Raw genomic sequence first — 17,280 nt, 5'->3', positions numbered from 1 at the left:
TTGTTCTTTAATTCATTCCACATTTGCTCCTGTATATACATATCTGTGACCCTACGAGAACATGTTTGCAATATCAAATATCCTCGTCGAGGTGTCTTCACTTGCAACAGCAAGCTCAAATTCGCTTTCCTGCCCTGCTCTTCCATCCTCTAATGCAGTAGGCCGCCACGCCAGTTGGGTGATTGCCCTCGAAGGGGACATGGCTTTATCGATTTTCGCGATACAGGTGGCTTCCAGAGTCTGCACTGCGATCTGATAGATAGATAACTCCCCGCTCTCTTCACCAACCGCAAGAACAAACGAATTGCCCTTCTCCGATGGGAGAAATGAGATAGCTGTCACTGAGCTCTTTAATGGGATAGTGGCCTTGCAGACGAACGATCCTTCGGCCATTTGCCAAATTTTCACGGACTTATCTCGTCCAGCGGTTGCAAAGCTAGGGTTTTTCGTGCCTGGGGCCCAGGCAGCATCTAGAATCATTCTGGAGTGCCCTTTCGGGTTCGATGTGAGGGGGTTGTACGTAGAAGGCTCTTCGTCACTTCGACAGAAGAGTGCCCACTGCCGATCACGCCCAACACTCAACAAGTACTTGTCGTCATCGGAGAAACAGAGGCTTGTAATCGTCAATGTGTGAGCTGCAAGTGACGGGCGGATCTCATGCCAGCCAGAAGAATCGTAGAGACGGATCACGGCGTGGTCGATCGAAGTAGCCTTGCAAGCAGTGGCAATGACCGTACGGTCATGGCTTACTGCCACAGCTGAAATCTCATAGCCGTGGCCGTAAAGCTTCTCGTGCTCAGGCCATAGAGTAAAGCGAGCCAGTTGGTCTTCTAGAGGAGGTCGGCTGGACTCTGCCAGTATCGTTTGGTTTTCTTGCGTTTTGCTAACTTCTGCAGCGGTGTCAACATCTCCATCTGCTGGGGCCTCCTCGCCCATAGACTGATTGGACAAGCCCAATACAGGGATCTGAGCTGTGTCTGGTAATTCTCCTGCAGTTTGCCTGAATCCGCTCAGTCCCTCAAGCATCTTTGCTATCGGTTTAGGCTCATTGAATACCCGGAGGAGCTTTTCCTCCGCTCCAGAAACGAATCGCGCCGGTCCGAGCGTATCGACACAGTTTAAGTCATACCCGTGGATCTGGGGCCGGGAGAACTCATGCCAGGAACTCAACCCATTGCGTAGCCACTGAGCGTGGAGACGTGTCGTTTGATCGGCGCTGGTCGACAGCAGGTACCCTCCGCTAGGTTCCCACTGTATGCCATTCGAGGATTTCACGTGTCCGGAGATACCCAAAGCCTGGTGCCAAATATCGGATTCTGCATCATATTCCCATCTCCTCCAACTACCGGTACGGCCTAGACTGACCACCTGTTTTCCATCCGGTGACCAGAGTCCAATCCAGAACCCACCAGTACTCCCAGTAGCAGTTGTGGAACCCTTCTGTACACTGATCTCACCCATCCGTTCCGCGGATATCCAGACACCCGATACAGGGTCCTGTTCCCAGATCGTCAGTGTATTGTCCGCAGAAGCGGTGAGGAGCTGCTGGCGATCTGGATGGGGGTTCCATGAAGCGGTGTAAATCCAGTCCTCGTTTCCAAAAAGAAGTGCTTCAAATGTAACGGAGTATTTTGAACCTGCTGCGTGGAATTCGTGGGCCTTGTTGGACAGCGTGGGTTCAAAGCCACCCAGCATAGGATCATCATCATCTGCAGGCGCTGCTTTTTTGGCTTCTCCTTTCTGGAATCGCCAGAGTCGGACATACTTATCCTGGCTGGCAGACGCCAGAAGAAGGTCTCCGGCTTTGCTCTGTTTGTCCTTAGTGAACGAGAGCGAGCGAACCCAGGCCTCGTGGCCAGACAGCGCAGCTGCAAACGATAGCTCCGTTTCACTGTCTGATTTCTCAGATATATATATTTGTACGGTGTTGGTGGTTCCCGCAACCGCCAGCACCAAAGGCGCGTCATTGGTGTCTGTCTCGAGCAGTTGAAGTGCCAACGCCAGCGGGAAGAATCGGCGTTTCATAGGTATCGTCTGCACGAGTTCGGCCTTCACCTCGGGGTCGGTGAAAATCCTCCAAAGCTTAACGGTCCCGTCAGCTGCGCCTGACGCGACAAGCTGCGCGCCATCTGCAACGGCGACTGTATGTACCGAACTTGTGTGTCCTTCCAGAATCTGGACGGGAGTAAATTTGCGGAGGTCGATAGGATCGGCTTTCCACAGTCGGAGCGTATGGTCGACAGAGCCACTGACGATTAGTTTCGCCCCCGTCTTGGGGCAGGTGTAGAAGCGGACGGCGTTGACTTTGTCGGTATGTCCCACGAGAAGAGAATAAACCCCGCGTTGGGAAGTGTCCTGCGCGCACAAGTCAGAGTCAGGTGAAATTCTCATAAAACTCGGGGGGAAAGAATATTCGTTATATATTCGTACTCTTGGATCCCACAAGGCCACATTATTATCCGCACCAAAGGCGAGCACGCCTGACTGGACATCCCAGTCTGCAGCGGCCGGGTGCCTGTTTCCCCCGACACTGATGTAGCTGGTCGTAATGGACACCATGAAGATATCAGACTCGGCCGGGGACGATCTAAAGCTTGTGTAGCGAGAGGTGACCTAGAGACAAATGGTGTGGGGGAGGATCAATTGGAGAAAAAGTCGATCGTGGGGGCAGAGGAGGATCTGTTGCGACGACCGTGAGCAAATGACTTTTTGGGCCTTTATCGATAAGGCCGCGGGAACTTTCGCCCACCTTCTTCCACCTCCTCCACCGCCGCCACCAGCCCCTCGTTACGTCGCTCACCTGGGGGTTTATCGAGCAGTCTGGAGTAGGATTTGAATTATAGGATCTCAAGGACGTTTAGAGTCACAAATATGGCTGCAGAGTCTGCTGCCAATGCCGCGTCCTCGGGAAATGCAGCTCCAGCTTCCATTCCCATCACGGTCGAATTCACGTTCGCACACCCGTTCTTCTCGTTTACTCGTTGTCGATCGATTATGTGAAGATACTGACTCGTGCTATATAGAGGAGGCCTAGAGATACTTTTTTCCAATGAACGCAAGCACCGGATCTCCCTTCCTGGGCAAACTTGCGACGGGAGCCCGCCGAACATCGCGTTTCTCCTCCAATATCTCGTCGCGAATGTCATGAAAGATCAAAGGAAGGAGCTATTCGTTCTAGAAGACAACGTGTATGTCCAAATGAGGAGCACGTGCAGCTACTATATGGTTATGTCACTGACCAGCTTCAGACGACCTGGTATCCTTGTTCTCATCAATGACGCCGATTGGGAGCTTGAAGGGGAGGAGACATATGAGCTTCAACCAGGAGATAATATCGTGTTCGTTTCTACGCTGCACGGGGGATAAGTTTTTTTTGGTCCTACATTTACGCCGTGATCTATCCTGGAGCGTCATGTTGCGCGGTCAACGCTTATTTATATCCGATTCCTTTACACTATCATAACGCCCACAGGTACCCCTCCACCTAAACAACATCTTCCACGTGCTGCTGCGAAATCCTCTCCGGCTCCCGAGGGGTACGAAGACCACTCTGGGGAGTTGAAAACCCTTCTTTCGGGCTCCCTATACCCCCCATCAACGGAGTACTTACCGCGCTGGGGGGAACGGGGATCTTGATGTCTTGGGGTGATCCGGGGATTATCTCATTTGGTAGGTCAGGAATATGGATCCTGCGGGCCTCGTTCTGATAACTCTCGGGGATGATCTGAATGTGACTATTAGACAGACTTTGAATGTGACGTATATTCAGTGAGCTTACCTCGATAATTTCGTCGCGTGGGAATTCTAAAAACGGGATGTCCGCGGCGTTGCATGCCATTAGATACCCATACAGGACTCTCAGGACACTTTCGTGGGCAATAATGAGGAGGTCATTCTGCTCCCGCTCGAGCTCCAAAATTATGGGCTCCAGGCGCACGGCAAGATCGTGATATGACTACAGCAGGAATCGTTAATAGCTGTATCGATTTTAACGAGTGGTCTACTTACTTCTGCACGAGGGTACCTATGGTGGTAGGGATCGAGCTCGTGCTTGGCAACCTCATCCGGGAATTCTTGACGGATCTTTTTCTCCGACATCTTCTCGCAGACGCCGGGGTTCAACTGGCTTAGCTGTGACCTTTGCCGCACCTTATAGCCTGACTCGTGCAGATATTTGGCGGTCTCGATCGTTCGGCGCCTCGTCGACGTCCAGACAGTCAATGGTTTCAACTTATAATCTGTCTCGCCTTGGTCGATCATGGCTTGCTTTTCGGACTCTCGGTGCTTCAGCAGACACTCGGTCATCTTCTGCGCATAATGTTCCCCTTTCTCGGACAACGACGCGTCTGCTTTGTACGAGTCTGCTTCCAAAGAAACTCCGGCCTAAAGCCGCTGCACTTAGCTGGTGGATACATACAAGGGATGGCTTGGAAATGAATAAATTGCTTACCCGTGCGAAATATGTGTGTCTATCTTTGATGTGGAGGTTGAGAAGATAAAACACAATTCGATGGGAAAGGTAGCCAAAGCTCCGGTTGCTCACAATCAATCGCTCCCCCGCGTTGATCATCTGGGTTGAAGTCAGCCACAGCTTACGACTTCAGCATGTTAGAAGTACCTTGATGTAATTCAAATCCTGCTCCTCCATTGTCTGGAACTCGGGGATTCGAGCCGTGATACGGGCTAGGTAGTGTTTCACCGCATCTTCCGACGTCCACCCGACGTACTACTACATGTTAGATAAAGCCTGGACTTCTGACGCAGGTTCAACTTACATCTGGTGACGAGATCTTCACTCGACGGACATTCTCTTCGATAATGCGTTCATCATCACACCATGATTCGATGAAGAGTGTCTGGAAATGGTTAGAATGAGGAGCAACTGTAATTAGCAAGTTTCATACTTCAATATCATGTTTCGCGAATTCTTTAGCGAGTGAGCGCCGTCCGGACGCTAAAGGATTGACCGCATCGTAGATTGCTATCTGACCATTTTCCTCGTTCAGGAATTGGTAGATATCCTCCCGGCACCTTTTGACTATCTTCTGTCGCAGAAGGACTGAAGAAGCGGACGCTGTGGGCAGTTAGCAATGACCTTGTGAAGGTAAGGCATAATGGAGCCTCTTGCCATTGACGAAGAAGTAGTCGTCGGGAATGTCTTGGCCAAAGGGGATTGTCGCACGTCTATAGTCACCAAGATGAAAGATCCTCGTTTTGACACCCAGCCTACAACGTAATTAGTACGGTGGGACTGAAATTTTTTCAGAGAAACCTACCATCTCAGATAGCGCGCTAGAGCAACCGAAATGTGTCTAGTTGAGGCCACCTGGTTAGTCCAACTATCGACTCATGCTGAGCTGGGTAGACGAACGTCTTGCCTCGTGCTGGTAAGCCCACAGTGATAATGACGATTCGGCCGGAATGGAAGAGACGACCAGATTCTGTGCTGTACAGCTGGGCAGGGGCTAGATCTGCCTTTTCGGGTAGATCATGAATTGCATCAACGAATGTGGACGATTTCCGCCGAAACCGGGGGGAGTTGACCACGATGTCCGCCGTACTGGTGATGTTAGTGCATGCGGAATACAAGGTTCGGGAGTTGGTGTGATATCGAGAGAAACCAAAACCGGAGCAACGATATTGAACGAGACAAACCTACAGTAGAGTGTCCATGACGAGCTAGGTCGAATAAAGAGCGGTAGAGTTGGGCCTCAATGGGAATATCGTTGAATCGATGTACGATTGGTTTGAGGACGCAAGGAGAACAAGGACGTGCCGGCCAACAATAGATAAAGGGGACGCGATTTATTTTCTTTTGCCCCTGCGAGACGGAAGAGAAAAGAAGCAATATTCCGATGATAGAGGCGGGATACTGAGGCCCCCAAGTGTCACCAGCCGGTCCACGAATAAGTACGAATATACACGGTACAGCTGTGGGAATTCCTGCAGTAACGTCAGGAGACAGAATAAGAGACAGAGAGACTCAAAAGACACTCTCAGGCAAAAGCAAGTCACCCCGTCGTCGAGATCTGGAGGAATATACGGTATCACAAGCGGTAGAGAGATTATATCATCGCCCCGTCGTGGCCTAAAGAATCAGGCCAATTACCTTCCCGGCAGGGCCCGACTCCGGCGGGTCACAACAACCCAACGCGCAGTGCCGGCGGAAAAGCAAAAGTGACTTTTTTCAATTCCAACACCTCCGTTGCAATACTTCCATCCTGCCCTGGTGTCTCCTTTCTTCCCGCCATTCCCCTTCGACCAGAGTAGCCCGGACGCAGCCGTTGTCCTCGTCAAGCTCGGTTATATCACGTTTCTTGACACCTTTTTGAAACTCTTTCGTGTCCTTGTGTTCAGCTTGAGGGCTGGTCTCAAAGCTTTCTTGTCCAGGCGCCGCATACCCGTGTGACGACTTCTCTCTCCCATCCCAAGAATTATTATCCACGTCCAAGTCGAAAAATTCATTCACAATGGCCGAATACCTCAATCCCCCTTCGTTCCTGACCGATAACAGCGTTGCTGCTGCCCTTAAGGATGCATACTCTTCGTTCTCCGAGCGCAGGGCGGCTCTCGGCCTGCCCAACCCGGGAACCGTCGACAACATCGCCCGTGAAGTCCAGAAGGATGTCCTTCTCTCTAACTTCATGTTCTCTGGCCTGCGCGCGGATCTGACCAAGGTGTTCGGCATGAGCCCCCTGTTCCGCGTGTCGCATGCTTTCTCCATGGGTTCGTCCGGAAACCTGCCCCCGTATGCGTTCTCCGCCATGTATGGAAGCCCCAAGGTAAGTCAACTACCCTCAATCCATTCCTCTTCTGAACAACGTCCCGTTCAATTGGGGAAGAGTACGCAAAAGTTACTAACTGATGATGTTTCTTCTATAGGTCTTCATGCAAGGTAACTTTGGAAGCGATGGTGCTCTCGCGGCTGTCGGCAACTACCGTTGGAACCCCAAGCTCGTCACCAAGACCAACACTCAGATCATGGCTGGAGCCAGCCAGGGTCTTATCCAAATTGACAACGACTACACCGGCGATGACTTCTCTGCCTCCATCAAGGCCTTCAACCCTTCGCTGCTGGAGGGCGGTCTTACTGGTATCTTCGTTGGTAGCTACCTTCAGTCCGTGACTCCCAACCTGGCCCTTGGCTTCGAAGCTATCTGGCAGCGTCAGGGCATGAACACCCGTCCGGAAAGCGCCCTCTCTTACAGTGCCCGCTACAAGACCAGTGACTGGATCGCCAGCGCTCAGCTGCAGGCCCAGGGCGTCTTCACGGCTTCCTACTGGAAGAAGCTCTCTGAGCGCGTCGAGGCCGGTGCTGATCTGAACCTCCAGTTCGCTCCTAACGCTGCCGCTGCTCTCATGGGTGGACCTAGCCGCGACGGTACGACCGCTATCGGTGTCAAGTACGATTTCCGCGCTTCCACCTTCCGCGCTCAGGTCGACAGCGCCGGTAAGGTCAGCTGCCTTCTCGAGAAGCGGATAGCTATGCCTATCTCTCTTACCTTCGCTGGTGAGATTGACCAGGCCAAGGTACGTTAATCCTCTTCCCCATGCTTTTCGCTCTCCCTGTGACTAACGCCTCTTTCATCTCTAGCAATCTGCTAAACTCGGACTTGCTGTTTCCCTTGAGATCGCTGGCGAGGAGCTGATGGAGCAGCAAGAGAAGCTCGAGGCCCAGGGCGGAATGATCCCTCCTCCTTTCTAAACGCCTTGCGCACATAGCTGCGGTTAATAAGCTCCCAGGCATGGAAGGAAATCGGAGCATGACTCTGTCCGCTTCCAAGTCGTACCATATTTCACCCTCTGTTTTAGTAGCACTTCACCCCACCTCCCCACCTTATATCTCCTAAGGAGTTTGTCCCCTTGAGCGCGGTTTGCTGGTCCAGGGATGCAGTCGGTTGGCGCCACGGAACCCCGTTATGTATAGATTCTTTTTTTGTGGCTCGAATCTTTCTTATACTCCTTCTTTTTCTTACGGATCTACCTATGATTATTCAGATGTCTCTTTTATTCTTCTTTTTGTGATCCTAACTTTTCCGGTGGCTATATTGGCTGATTGACAGGACTATTCGACATGCATGGAGACTACTCGCGGGAAGCTGTTATCTGTTTATGCATCATAGATGGGCAATGTAAAACAAGTTTGGTTGTGGTTGAAGAGGGACGATAGTACGGAGCGTGTCTACCCTCCTTGGTCAAAACATAATATGAAGTGTACAGAACCGCCTCGGCGATTGTAGCATCGCCTCACGCTACCTTCATGACGCCGCAGAGGACGTCAACCAACTTCCACCTCCCCAAACGCAGCAGGACAAAAACTTATTGGGGTCACCCGGGATCGAACCGGGGGTCTTTCGATCAACTTATAAAGTTATTATTATAAGCTGGAGACGAAGTTATCTTCAGTCGAACGCGATCCCACTTCGCCATAACCCCATGTGACATCGGAAATCGCAAAATTTATGCTATATGAACTAGGGCGGAACCTAAGCGAGCGCACGGCCTATCAGACGCGCCGAAATAAATTGGCAAGCAACTGGAGTGGATTCAGTGGAGTCTGACGCCGCTTGGAAGGTGCCGTATTCCACAGCTTCTCCATCCGATGGGGACACACCCACAAAAATTAATAACAGTTACTCCATGCTCCAGCTGGAGACGACCGACCAGTGCAAAGATGCACCCTCCACCGGAGTTCGTCCGTACTAGGAGACAGGTCAGGTCAAACTACTCCGTACGCCGTAAAAAGGCTGGTGCAAACCGGTGAGCCCAACAATGGGTGGCACGGGAGGTTTGTATGGGACTGAACCGTTCGAGTCCCACAAGGGGAAAAAGCTAATTCATTCTCGGCGATTTCGGCTAAAGCCCAGCTGCAGTGATGGGCCGCGATTCCAAAGTCGGCCGGACGTGTCTGTACCACCGATGATGATGATGATACTGTTCGAGGGCCGGACGATGGAAGGACCCGTCGCTGTTACATGGATAACCGCACATGGTCCGTTCGGGTAATGTCGCATTATTCCCATTTGTTTGTGGGCTTCGCAGAACCCGCCCGAATCACTGGAGGGCGTGGCGGATTTTCTCTGCGAGGGTGGTGTCCGTGTTTGATAATTGACGGACGTCCCGCTGGCAGTAGTGTGGTTATTGGGGGCTCCACCATGACATCATTCCTGTTAGTTCCCTTTTTTGGCCCTTTCATCCTTCCGGATGTCTTGCATTATTGTGGTGGTCTTGGTTTTCGAACCCCTCTTTGGGCACGCTGGAGAGCCATGCGAGATTGTATTTGACGGTGTACGGCGTATGGTGTTTTGTATCCTAGAGCATACGTGATCTTAAAGGAGGGTGGTTCAACGTATGAGAAAGGATGGTCTGTCTCAGGTACATTTGGGACCCTTACTTATGACCGCATGCCATAGCAAACTTACTGGTAGAGCCAGACAATGGTAAAATGTCGAGTCCCTTTCCGATAGATAACAACGATCCCGTTTCAGGGTTTCGCTGTACTGCCGTAATAGCTTGGACGATCCAGAAGGATGACTTCCAACGAGCGGACAAATGGCACTATCTTTTATGGAATTCGCATAGCCCCAGAAATAGCCATAATTGAATGACGTCGGGTCAGGTAATTCCCTTATTTATCGTTGAGCCTGTGCTTGGAATGATGCATGATGCCCCAGTTACTAACGCTGGCGCAACGGCATTCCATTCTGTTTGCCTGAGATTACCGTGGGACAAAATGGAGGCCCAGCATGGAATGCTTACAATCGGTATGCAGCCGGCTCGCTAACCATGATTTTCTGTGGAACTAATCAGACACAGTACCTAGTATACAGAGAGTTTGGTAAGAGTTAGGCTTCCAGGAACCGATTCCCACTTAGGTAAAAGAATGTTCGGTAGTTAAGCATGTCGGTAGGTCCGGCGATTCGGATAATAACAAGGGTTGTCTGCTAGTCAAGTCCCGGTTCCATGAAGACATTCAGCCCATGGATGGCCATGATCATCCATAAGATTGAGATCCTCAGCCCAGCAGTTTGGAAGAGTTAGTGTCCAAAGGCCTGATCGGCGGCGACGATGTCATAACGGGCCTGTTTCCGTCTTGTCTTCTTCCGACTACCTCGCACAAAGTACAGATAGAGATCCTCCTTGCTATTTTCGATAAAGTCACACAAGACAGGAATTAAGGAGTGATAGTGGCGCTCAACGTCTGAGAAGGCGAGTACAAACCCTGGTCACCTGAGAGCGACGTGGAAAAATGACCAACGAGCGTTCCGATCTGCTGACGCTGTTGAACCGATGATCCACAGAGCCAAACAATACCCTGCCTGGTTCGATGGCCGAAGACAGAGCCAGGGAACGTTTAATTATCAGTACGAGATTACCACCGAGCACTGTGCGATAATGTGATGTACTCTGTAGCTCAATCAATCATGCCGGTAGATAGATGGCCCCCTTGCACCGATCAAAAAGGCCTAGTAGCCCTTTCAGCGAAGGCATTGGCCCTCAATAAACGAGCATTCCCTTGGCAACTCCTGATGCTCACGTGTATTCGAGGAGAGTGAAAGTTGGGTCTTTGTTAGCCACAGTGGTGGGGCAGTCGGTAAATACGTTTCTGTATGGGCACCTGCCTAAGACGGTAAAGGAACTTGCAGGTGTGGATGTGTATGACTGTTATGTATTGGTATTTCGGTGTCGGTGTTTGCTTCCACCCGACGTTACAACTTGGAAAGATTGCAGCCTCCACCTACACCCAGCTAGCAGGTAGTTGAGCCATCCAGGGTATGTCCCATCGGCGTTCAATGGATTGCGAGTTATTATATTGAATGTTGTCAACATTGATCCCAGTATTTAACGTTTGTACAGGGAGTTGTATACCTGAGATTTCAGTTAGGATTCTAGTGGCACCATATCCTCTGTTGTTATATATATCTATGTATGAACCTCATATACAGCAACACGCGAGGCGAGTAACGGAGGCTGGCAGTTCTAATACGGCCGTACGGACAAGGATTCCCGATTGCCTCATTGGAATAGAAGCCCAAGGCGAACAATTCTAAACAATTCTATTCTGCAATGACGAAGAGGCGATTGGGAGAATTAGGAGGCCACACATCAGCCACGAGGCAAGTACAAAGGCCTACTTACGTAGGTCTTAGGATTGACAATACGAGCTGCTTGTACAGGTCATGTTTCGCTCAAAGCAGCCCTATTTGCCATGCATGATTAGGTGGCAACAACGGATGCAGGTAAGAATGAATGTTTATGCGAACCAAGTGGCCCTTTCGTGGGATATGGATCAGGTGCTAGGTAAAGACACCTCTGACCGTTCGTCGAATACTCCGTTCTGATGCTCGAAAATCATCTAGAGTAATACGAGTTCTAAATAAAGAACAAAGCGCTGCACGGTCTCCTCTTTCAAATCTGAAAAGGAACTGTACCTATACACGTGAGAGCTTACATGTTGGTGGGACGGCTTGCCGTGGCCATTGCTCAGTCTTAGGAGAAGAATGACGTATGTCGCTGCAGCCGTGAGATGGACATATCTTAGAGGATACCAGAGAGGAATGCCGATTCTATTGGATTTGAGTTCCCACAGCCTCACCCTTGTCAGAGCTATCTGATCCATGCTACCTCAAAGTCAATAGACCTTTAGGTGCAGGGAATTGGGTTGATAACCCCAAGGCAAAAAGTCCGCTCACGTATGTCCTTCCTTCTCCTTCCGTTACCCGACCGAGAATCGCGTCCGATCGCGTCGCAATCTAGATCCCGGTCGAGAAACGAAGTCTCCCAGGCTGTTTGATCTCCCGACCGGAAGCAAGTAAAGCACGCATACCATCTGGGCACCTGTAGGACTCGGCTGGTCATTACGATACGCCGGCGGCAACCTTTTAGTCGGGATAACCAATCAGAAACATTCCAGTGAAAATCGCGGCTGGTCACTTGACACGGCCTGACCAAACACATGGCGCCGACGCTGGCCTGTCACTAAAGCTCCCAATAAGTCTCAAATCTTAAACTACCTGCCTACCAGGTAATTGAATGGATTATTGACCTCTTGACCTTATGACATGTCGTCCACGATCCCAGCTGATCCTTGGTCTTATTCTCCCCTCCCAGGAGCGTTTCCATGCAGCAAGCAATGCTTGACGGCGTCATAGCCTGAAGGCCATGACCTAACCGCTGCTGGGGATAATAGGCTGCTAGTCAATCATTAATAACAAATCAGGTGGTCGTGAACGATTTTTTATTTTCAATTTTAGCGTACTTCCAGCGGAGACCTTACGGGTTCCCCTAAAGCACCATATAATTCATACTAAGTCGGACGTTCTAGGCCCCCTGGCGGCCCTGTTGCTAGGAGTGCCTGAGTGTTGGAGCCCCGTAGCGTGGAAAATGCTGGTTTGATCCATCCTGGGGCAAATTGGCGGGGGTCATGAGCAGAAGCTCAACTGAGAGAGCATAGCACAGAATTGGTTTCGACCCGAGCGTTCGGGGTCGAAGGTCATCTGCCCACTGGTTGAATGGGGCATTCTCCCCAACCCAGCAATTACCTGCGCCCAATCTTGGAGGTTCCACCTAAGCCGCCCGTCATCTGTAGTTGATCTTCCCCCTCAACTATCTTTCGGAGTGTATCGGTACTCCAGCAGCCAAAGGTTAAGGGATCGATTCTCCTGGTTGGTGAGCTTCCGTATGACTTTTGGCCTGCAAAGGCCTCTCCGGGATTGCAGAGCACTTCGGCTTCATAGCTCTATGACGGACTTCCCTAGGAATGGTTTAGCGGAGGCGTAGTATCACAGGAACATGGACCCAGGTCCAAGCTCTCCCGCTAAGATCCTTAGTGTGTAATCGGTTCCTCTAGTGTCAGGTATTATTAACCTCTTTCGACTGCAAAGGTTCGGCCTTGCTTTCGGTAAGGACGATGATGTAGGTATCATCATCCACCTCCCCGTGACCATCCAAACCCATGGTAGAACCATCTGAGGGAAATGATCATATTCTATTCCACTTCTTCCGGCCAGATATGGGCTTCTTGTAAGTTAATCACAAGAAGGTACGTACGGCTAGATACGTCCGAGAGAGGCTGGAGGGAGGTAGAGAAGAGTATCGGAACGTATGAAATGGTATCATGACAGGACTTAACATCATTACATACCCCTCATTTCCCCCTCCTCCGTAATTATTACGGCGAGTCTACCCACGATCCAAGGCAGAGGAACTGGCACCAAATGACAGGCAACTGGTGCATTAGAGGAATAGATGTAGGTATTATTATTATTATTATTATTATCAATTTAAGAGCCTGCACTACTGTCGAAGACATGCCGGAGGCCATAAAGAGAAACCCGTCCTACTTGACTGCACCAATAACCCCAAGATAGTATTTTTTTTGCCTCCACATGCACACTGCCACAGTTCCCAACTGTCCCAGTGTATCCGTTACCCAGGCTTGTCCCAGGTAAGTCACTCCCAAACGCTATTCTTGCTCCCGCCGCCGCCTCCCCGAACGTTCGTTGCCTTTGAACCTGAGTATGGATTAATCCTGTAAAATTCCCCTTTACTCTTATTCTGGATTTCCTCTTTCATACCTATCTACCTCCGACCCGCCCGGTATCTCAGGTCCTTTCCCCCGTACGTTGTAATTTTTTCTATAGTCAGCGGGAGTCCCTATCACTCCACCGCGGTGCTTCTGGTGAATCCCTTTCTCTATTTCCCTAACTGCACTTGTTCTGTCTATTCTAATTAGTTCTGTCTGATTATCTGCTTCTTTTCATCTACATGAGATTCTCCTCGAAATAGGTGTCTCTCTTTGTGTCTCTGCGTTGTCTCTCTTCCCGGTGCTTTTATTCCCGCGTTCCTGCAGCCCTCGCGTGTTCGGGCTTCGTCGCTCCATCAACGTCACCTGCTCTCTCTCGCCCTCCTCCCTCCCTCTTCCACTCTCGCTCTCTCTTCGACCACCACCACTGCCACCACCACCACCACCAAACTTCCTTTGCATTTCTTTCCCTGCCACATCTCTGAGGCATGAAATTCTCTTCTAACCTCTACTGATTTAGCTACCGTCGTCCTCCTTCTATCTCCTACTCTCCTTTTCCTTCACTCACCCACACTTCCTCCACCCCCAATCTCATCTGTTCTAATCCTACTTCCTGTCGGTCCTCCTTTCCTTTTGGTCTTGCGTCCTCTTGGCATCCTGCCCAAGTCCATTGGTCTCTGGTCTGAGCCTTCCCGGCTGCGATTCGTCCGTCCGCACGTCCGCTTCTCAACCTTTCATCTCACGCGCACCTCCACTCAACATCCACCGTTCGGATAATCCACCCATCCAGAAACCACCCCTCCCCTCAACCGGTGCTCCACCGATTATCGTCTGCCCAAAACGGACGGCACGCTTCGGTCTTACGTTCTTTCCTGCCCTCCGTCATTGAATTACATCCCTCCATCCCGTCGATAGAGCTGCCCAACACGCTCGCTGTTGTCCTCTGCACAGAACGCCCGTGATGTCACAGAAACAACCTGGGGTGTTCTCGAGTTTGCGCATGGGTGGTGAGTGTTCCCCCCTTTGACCCAATTGTCTCCCAGATGCCTCTACAGATCGGCTTGCTGACCTTGGTTCCCTTTTCCGATCGTACAGAAGTCGTCCGCGAGAAGGTCCAGGATGGACTCACGGGGGAGACCAAGGAGATCTCGTACTCACAATGCAAAATCGTGGGCAATGGGTCGTTTGGTGTGGTCTTCCAAACAAAGATGATGCCCAGCGGCGAGGACGCTGCCATCAAACGGGTCCTTCAAGATAAACGCTTCAAGGTATGGATGCCCTGTCGTCGGGACTAACCCCCCCCGGGTCTCTCCACCCAAACAGTGTCACTGACCTTTTCGTAGAACCGTGAGCTACAGATCATGAGGATTGTCCGCCACCCTAACATCGTAGAATTGAAGGCCTTCTACTATTCGAATGGTGAGAGGGTAAGTGTGTCCAGCTTCTCTCGTCTTCCGACGCCCGGTCGCTTGACTAACCACTCGCACCTCGATCCAACAGAAGGATGAAGTATACCTCAACCTGGTCCTCGAGTATGTGCCGGAAACAGTGTACCGGGCTTCGCGCTATTTCAACAAGTTGAAGACAACTATGCCCATGTTGGAGGTCAAGCTCTATATCTACCAGCTGTTTCGGTCCTTGGCCTACATTCACTCGCAGGGTATCTGTCATCGTGACATCAAGCCCCAAAACCTGCTGCTCGACCCAACCACCGGCGTCCTGAAGCTTTGTGATTTCGGATCGGCGAAGATCTTGGTTGAGAATGAGCCCAACGTGTCCTACATCTGTTCGCGCTATTACCGTGCGCCCGAACTGATTTTTGGCGCCACGAACTACACCACCAAAATCGGTACCTATCATCCTCTACCCGGTCGGGCATACGCGGGTGCTAACAATCGTCCTAGATGTGTGGTCAACTGGCTGTGTAATGGCGGAGCTGATGCTGGGTCAACCACTCTTCCCCGGAGAGTCCGGAATTGACCAACTGGTGGAAATCATTAAGGTCCTTGGTACGCCGACTCGCGAACAGATCCGGACGATGAACCCCAACTACATGGAACACAAATTCCCCCAGATCAAGCCACATCCCTTCAACAAGGTACATGCCTCTCTTCCCTATCGCTTTCTGCGGAATAGAACATAACTGACACCCCTCGTTTAGGTCTTCCGAAAAGCTCCTCCCGAGGCCATTGATCTGATTTCGGCACTGTTGGAATACACACCTACACAACGTTTGTCTGCCATCGAAGCCATGTGCCACCCGTTCTTCGATGAACTCCGGGATCCCAACACTCGCCTTCCCGACTCCCGCCACCCTAACGGGTCGTCAAGAGAGCTTCCGAATCTCTTTGACTTCTCGAGACACGGTCCGTTGTCCCACTCAAATTACCGATAGTATCCCCCCACTGACTATATTGTAGAACTCTCCATTGCCCCCGCAATGAACAGCCGGCTGGTTCCCCCTCACGCACGCCCTGCGCTCGAGGCTCGCGGGCTTAATATTGATAACTTCAAACCCCTTACGAAGGAAGAAATGATGGCACGCCTTGACTGAGTCAATGTGCCTGACGCTTACGAAGTACACGCTTGTCCATAGTGCAGCCGTATGCATATGTGCGGGAATCTGAATTCTTCCCAAACCATTCCAATCCTATGCATCGGACGGTTTCAAATTGGGACGGGTGGTCGTTCAATTATCAACCTTGCACGACTGTTGGCGAGGCATCTGGGAGCTGGTTTCCTGTGCGAGGAAGGAGTACAAGAAAAAAAAAGAAAAATGACTAAAGGGAAAAAAAAGAGAGAGAGAGAGAAAGAGAGGAGGTTTCGGGATCGGTAGAAGGAGTACCATCCTTATCATGGCTGGAAAAGTTCTTTTAGTGTGGTGGGACATGACGATTTCACGCAAGGGGACGATGGGATGTCATAGTCTGGAGTTATTGAGGTGTCTGAGACAGCTCTTCGGAGGAAAAAGTGATACCCTGTCTGCGTGAGTCTGCCTTCCGGGATTCGAGCCTGCATAGCTTCATGTCTCTGTTGAAGGGTCATGGAACAGATTGCCGCAAGTCTTACTGAGAAGAGCGAGGCGTTGAATATCTTGCAACTGCGCCAGATATTATGATGGCTTTGCCTGGATGCATGTTTGACGGTACATCTGTGAGCGTGCTTTGAATATAGGCATTGGAGGTGTTACCCCGGACTTACAGCTCTATAAACCCTTTACTTGTGCATTTCACTTCTCTTTTCCCATCTCTTTGTTCTTACACTTCGAATTCCGCATTTTCCTTCTCAATATTCACTGCCCTCATCCCTAGTTGCATTCGTTTGGCCCTGGTGACCACTTCACTCGACTCGGCCAATGATGAAGCTACATGTTCTTAATTCCGAAAGCAGACGACTTTGTGTTTCCAATATTCCTTTCTGCTCTTTTCCCCGATTGATTTCCGCATCTCCTAGAGACTTCAAGAAGTATGCTTGGAACCTTACGTTCGTTAGTGTGTATAACCACGGTCTTCTTATCATTGTGTTCCCGGGTTGTCCCCTCGCGCATGCTCTTTGCTGTATCTGCAGCTCTGGCGAGTCTGATAGCATCCCAATCCCCGTCGGTCTGTATTCTTTCCCCTTCCTGATTCTCGTGTAATCTGCCCGTGATATGGTCGAGGAGCTTCTCGTCGGTCGTCTCAACCACGTTCAATCCATTATTGGATCGAGCCTCACATCTCGGTTTGCAGGAAATTGTTCGAACCTTCCTGCATCCA

At 50.8% G+C, this 17,280-nt stretch overlaps 4 protein-coding genes and 1 non-coding gene across 5 annotated transcripts; 3 read left to right on the top strand and 2 right to left on the bottom strand.

Moving 5' to 3' along the window:
* Positions 1–51: 51 nt before the first annotated feature.
* On the bottom strand, positions 52–5,673 carry BDV59DRAFT_190233 (Elongator subunit ELP2; the record flags this gene model as incomplete). Its single annotated transcript, XM_073691731.1, has 14 exons — positions 52–2,355; positions 2,431–2,587; positions 2,622–2,800; positions 3,503–3,724; positions 3,779–3,955; positions 4,009–4,383; positions 4,451–4,570; positions 4,619–4,726; positions 4,776–4,856; positions 4,905–5,074; positions 5,129–5,226; positions 5,277–5,312; positions 5,372–5,560; positions 5,660–5,673. The coding sequence occupies 14 exons, from the start codon at positions 5,671–5,673 to the stop codon at positions 52–54; spliced, it is 4,230 nt and encodes a 1,409-aa protein (XP_073553240.1).
* A 762-nt stretch (positions 5,674–6,435) lies between these two features.
* On the top strand, positions 6,436–8,333 carry tom40 (TOM complex pore protein TOM40). The gene is made up of 3 exons (XM_073696566.1): positions 6,436–6,782; positions 6,883–7,530; positions 7,595–8,333. The coding sequence occupies exons 1-3, from the start codon at positions 6,471–6,473 to the stop codon at positions 7,703–7,705; spliced, it is 1,071 nt and encodes a 356-aa protein (XP_073553239.1). The 5' UTR covers positions 6,436–6,470; the 3' UTR covers positions 7,706–8,333.
* Positions 8,324–8,436, bottom strand: BDV59DRAFT_t7. Its single transcript has one exon. It is a non-coding gene; the product is annotated as a tRNA-Phe (tRNA).
* Positions 8,437–8,870: 434 nt separating this feature from the next.
* On the top strand, positions 8,871–9,444 carry BDV59DRAFT_5182 (uncharacterized protein). Its single transcript, XM_073696540.1, has one exon. The coding sequence runs from the start codon at positions 8,976–8,978 to the stop codon at positions 9,282–9,284; it is 309 nt and encodes a 102-aa protein (XP_073553238.1). The 5' UTR covers positions 8,871–8,975; the 3' UTR covers positions 9,285–9,444.
* A 5,124-nt stretch (positions 9,445–14,568) lies between these two features.
* Positions 14,569–16,079, top strand: BDV59DRAFT_197380 (GSK family serine/threonine-protein kinase; the record flags this gene model as incomplete). Its single annotated transcript, XM_073692908.1, has 6 exons — positions 14,569–14,793; positions 14,869–14,952; positions 15,026–15,374; positions 15,430–15,623; positions 15,687–15,891; positions 15,946–16,079. 6 exons carry the CDS (start codon positions 14,569–14,571, stop codon positions 16,077–16,079), a joined length of 1,191 nt encoding a protein of 396 aa, XP_073553237.1.
* Between the last annotated feature and the right edge of the window lie 1,201 nt (positions 16,080–17,280).

This window comes from Aspergillus ambiguus, assembly GCF_047715705.1.
Source record: "Aspergillus ambiguus strain CBS 117.58 unplaced genomic scaffold BDV59scaffold_1, whole genome shotgun sequence".
Taxonomy (NCBI): Eukaryota; Fungi; Ascomycota; class Eurotiomycetes; order Eurotiales; family Aspergillaceae; genus Aspergillus; species Aspergillus ambiguus.
This window is presented reverse-complemented; position numbering and strand designations above follow the sequence as displayed.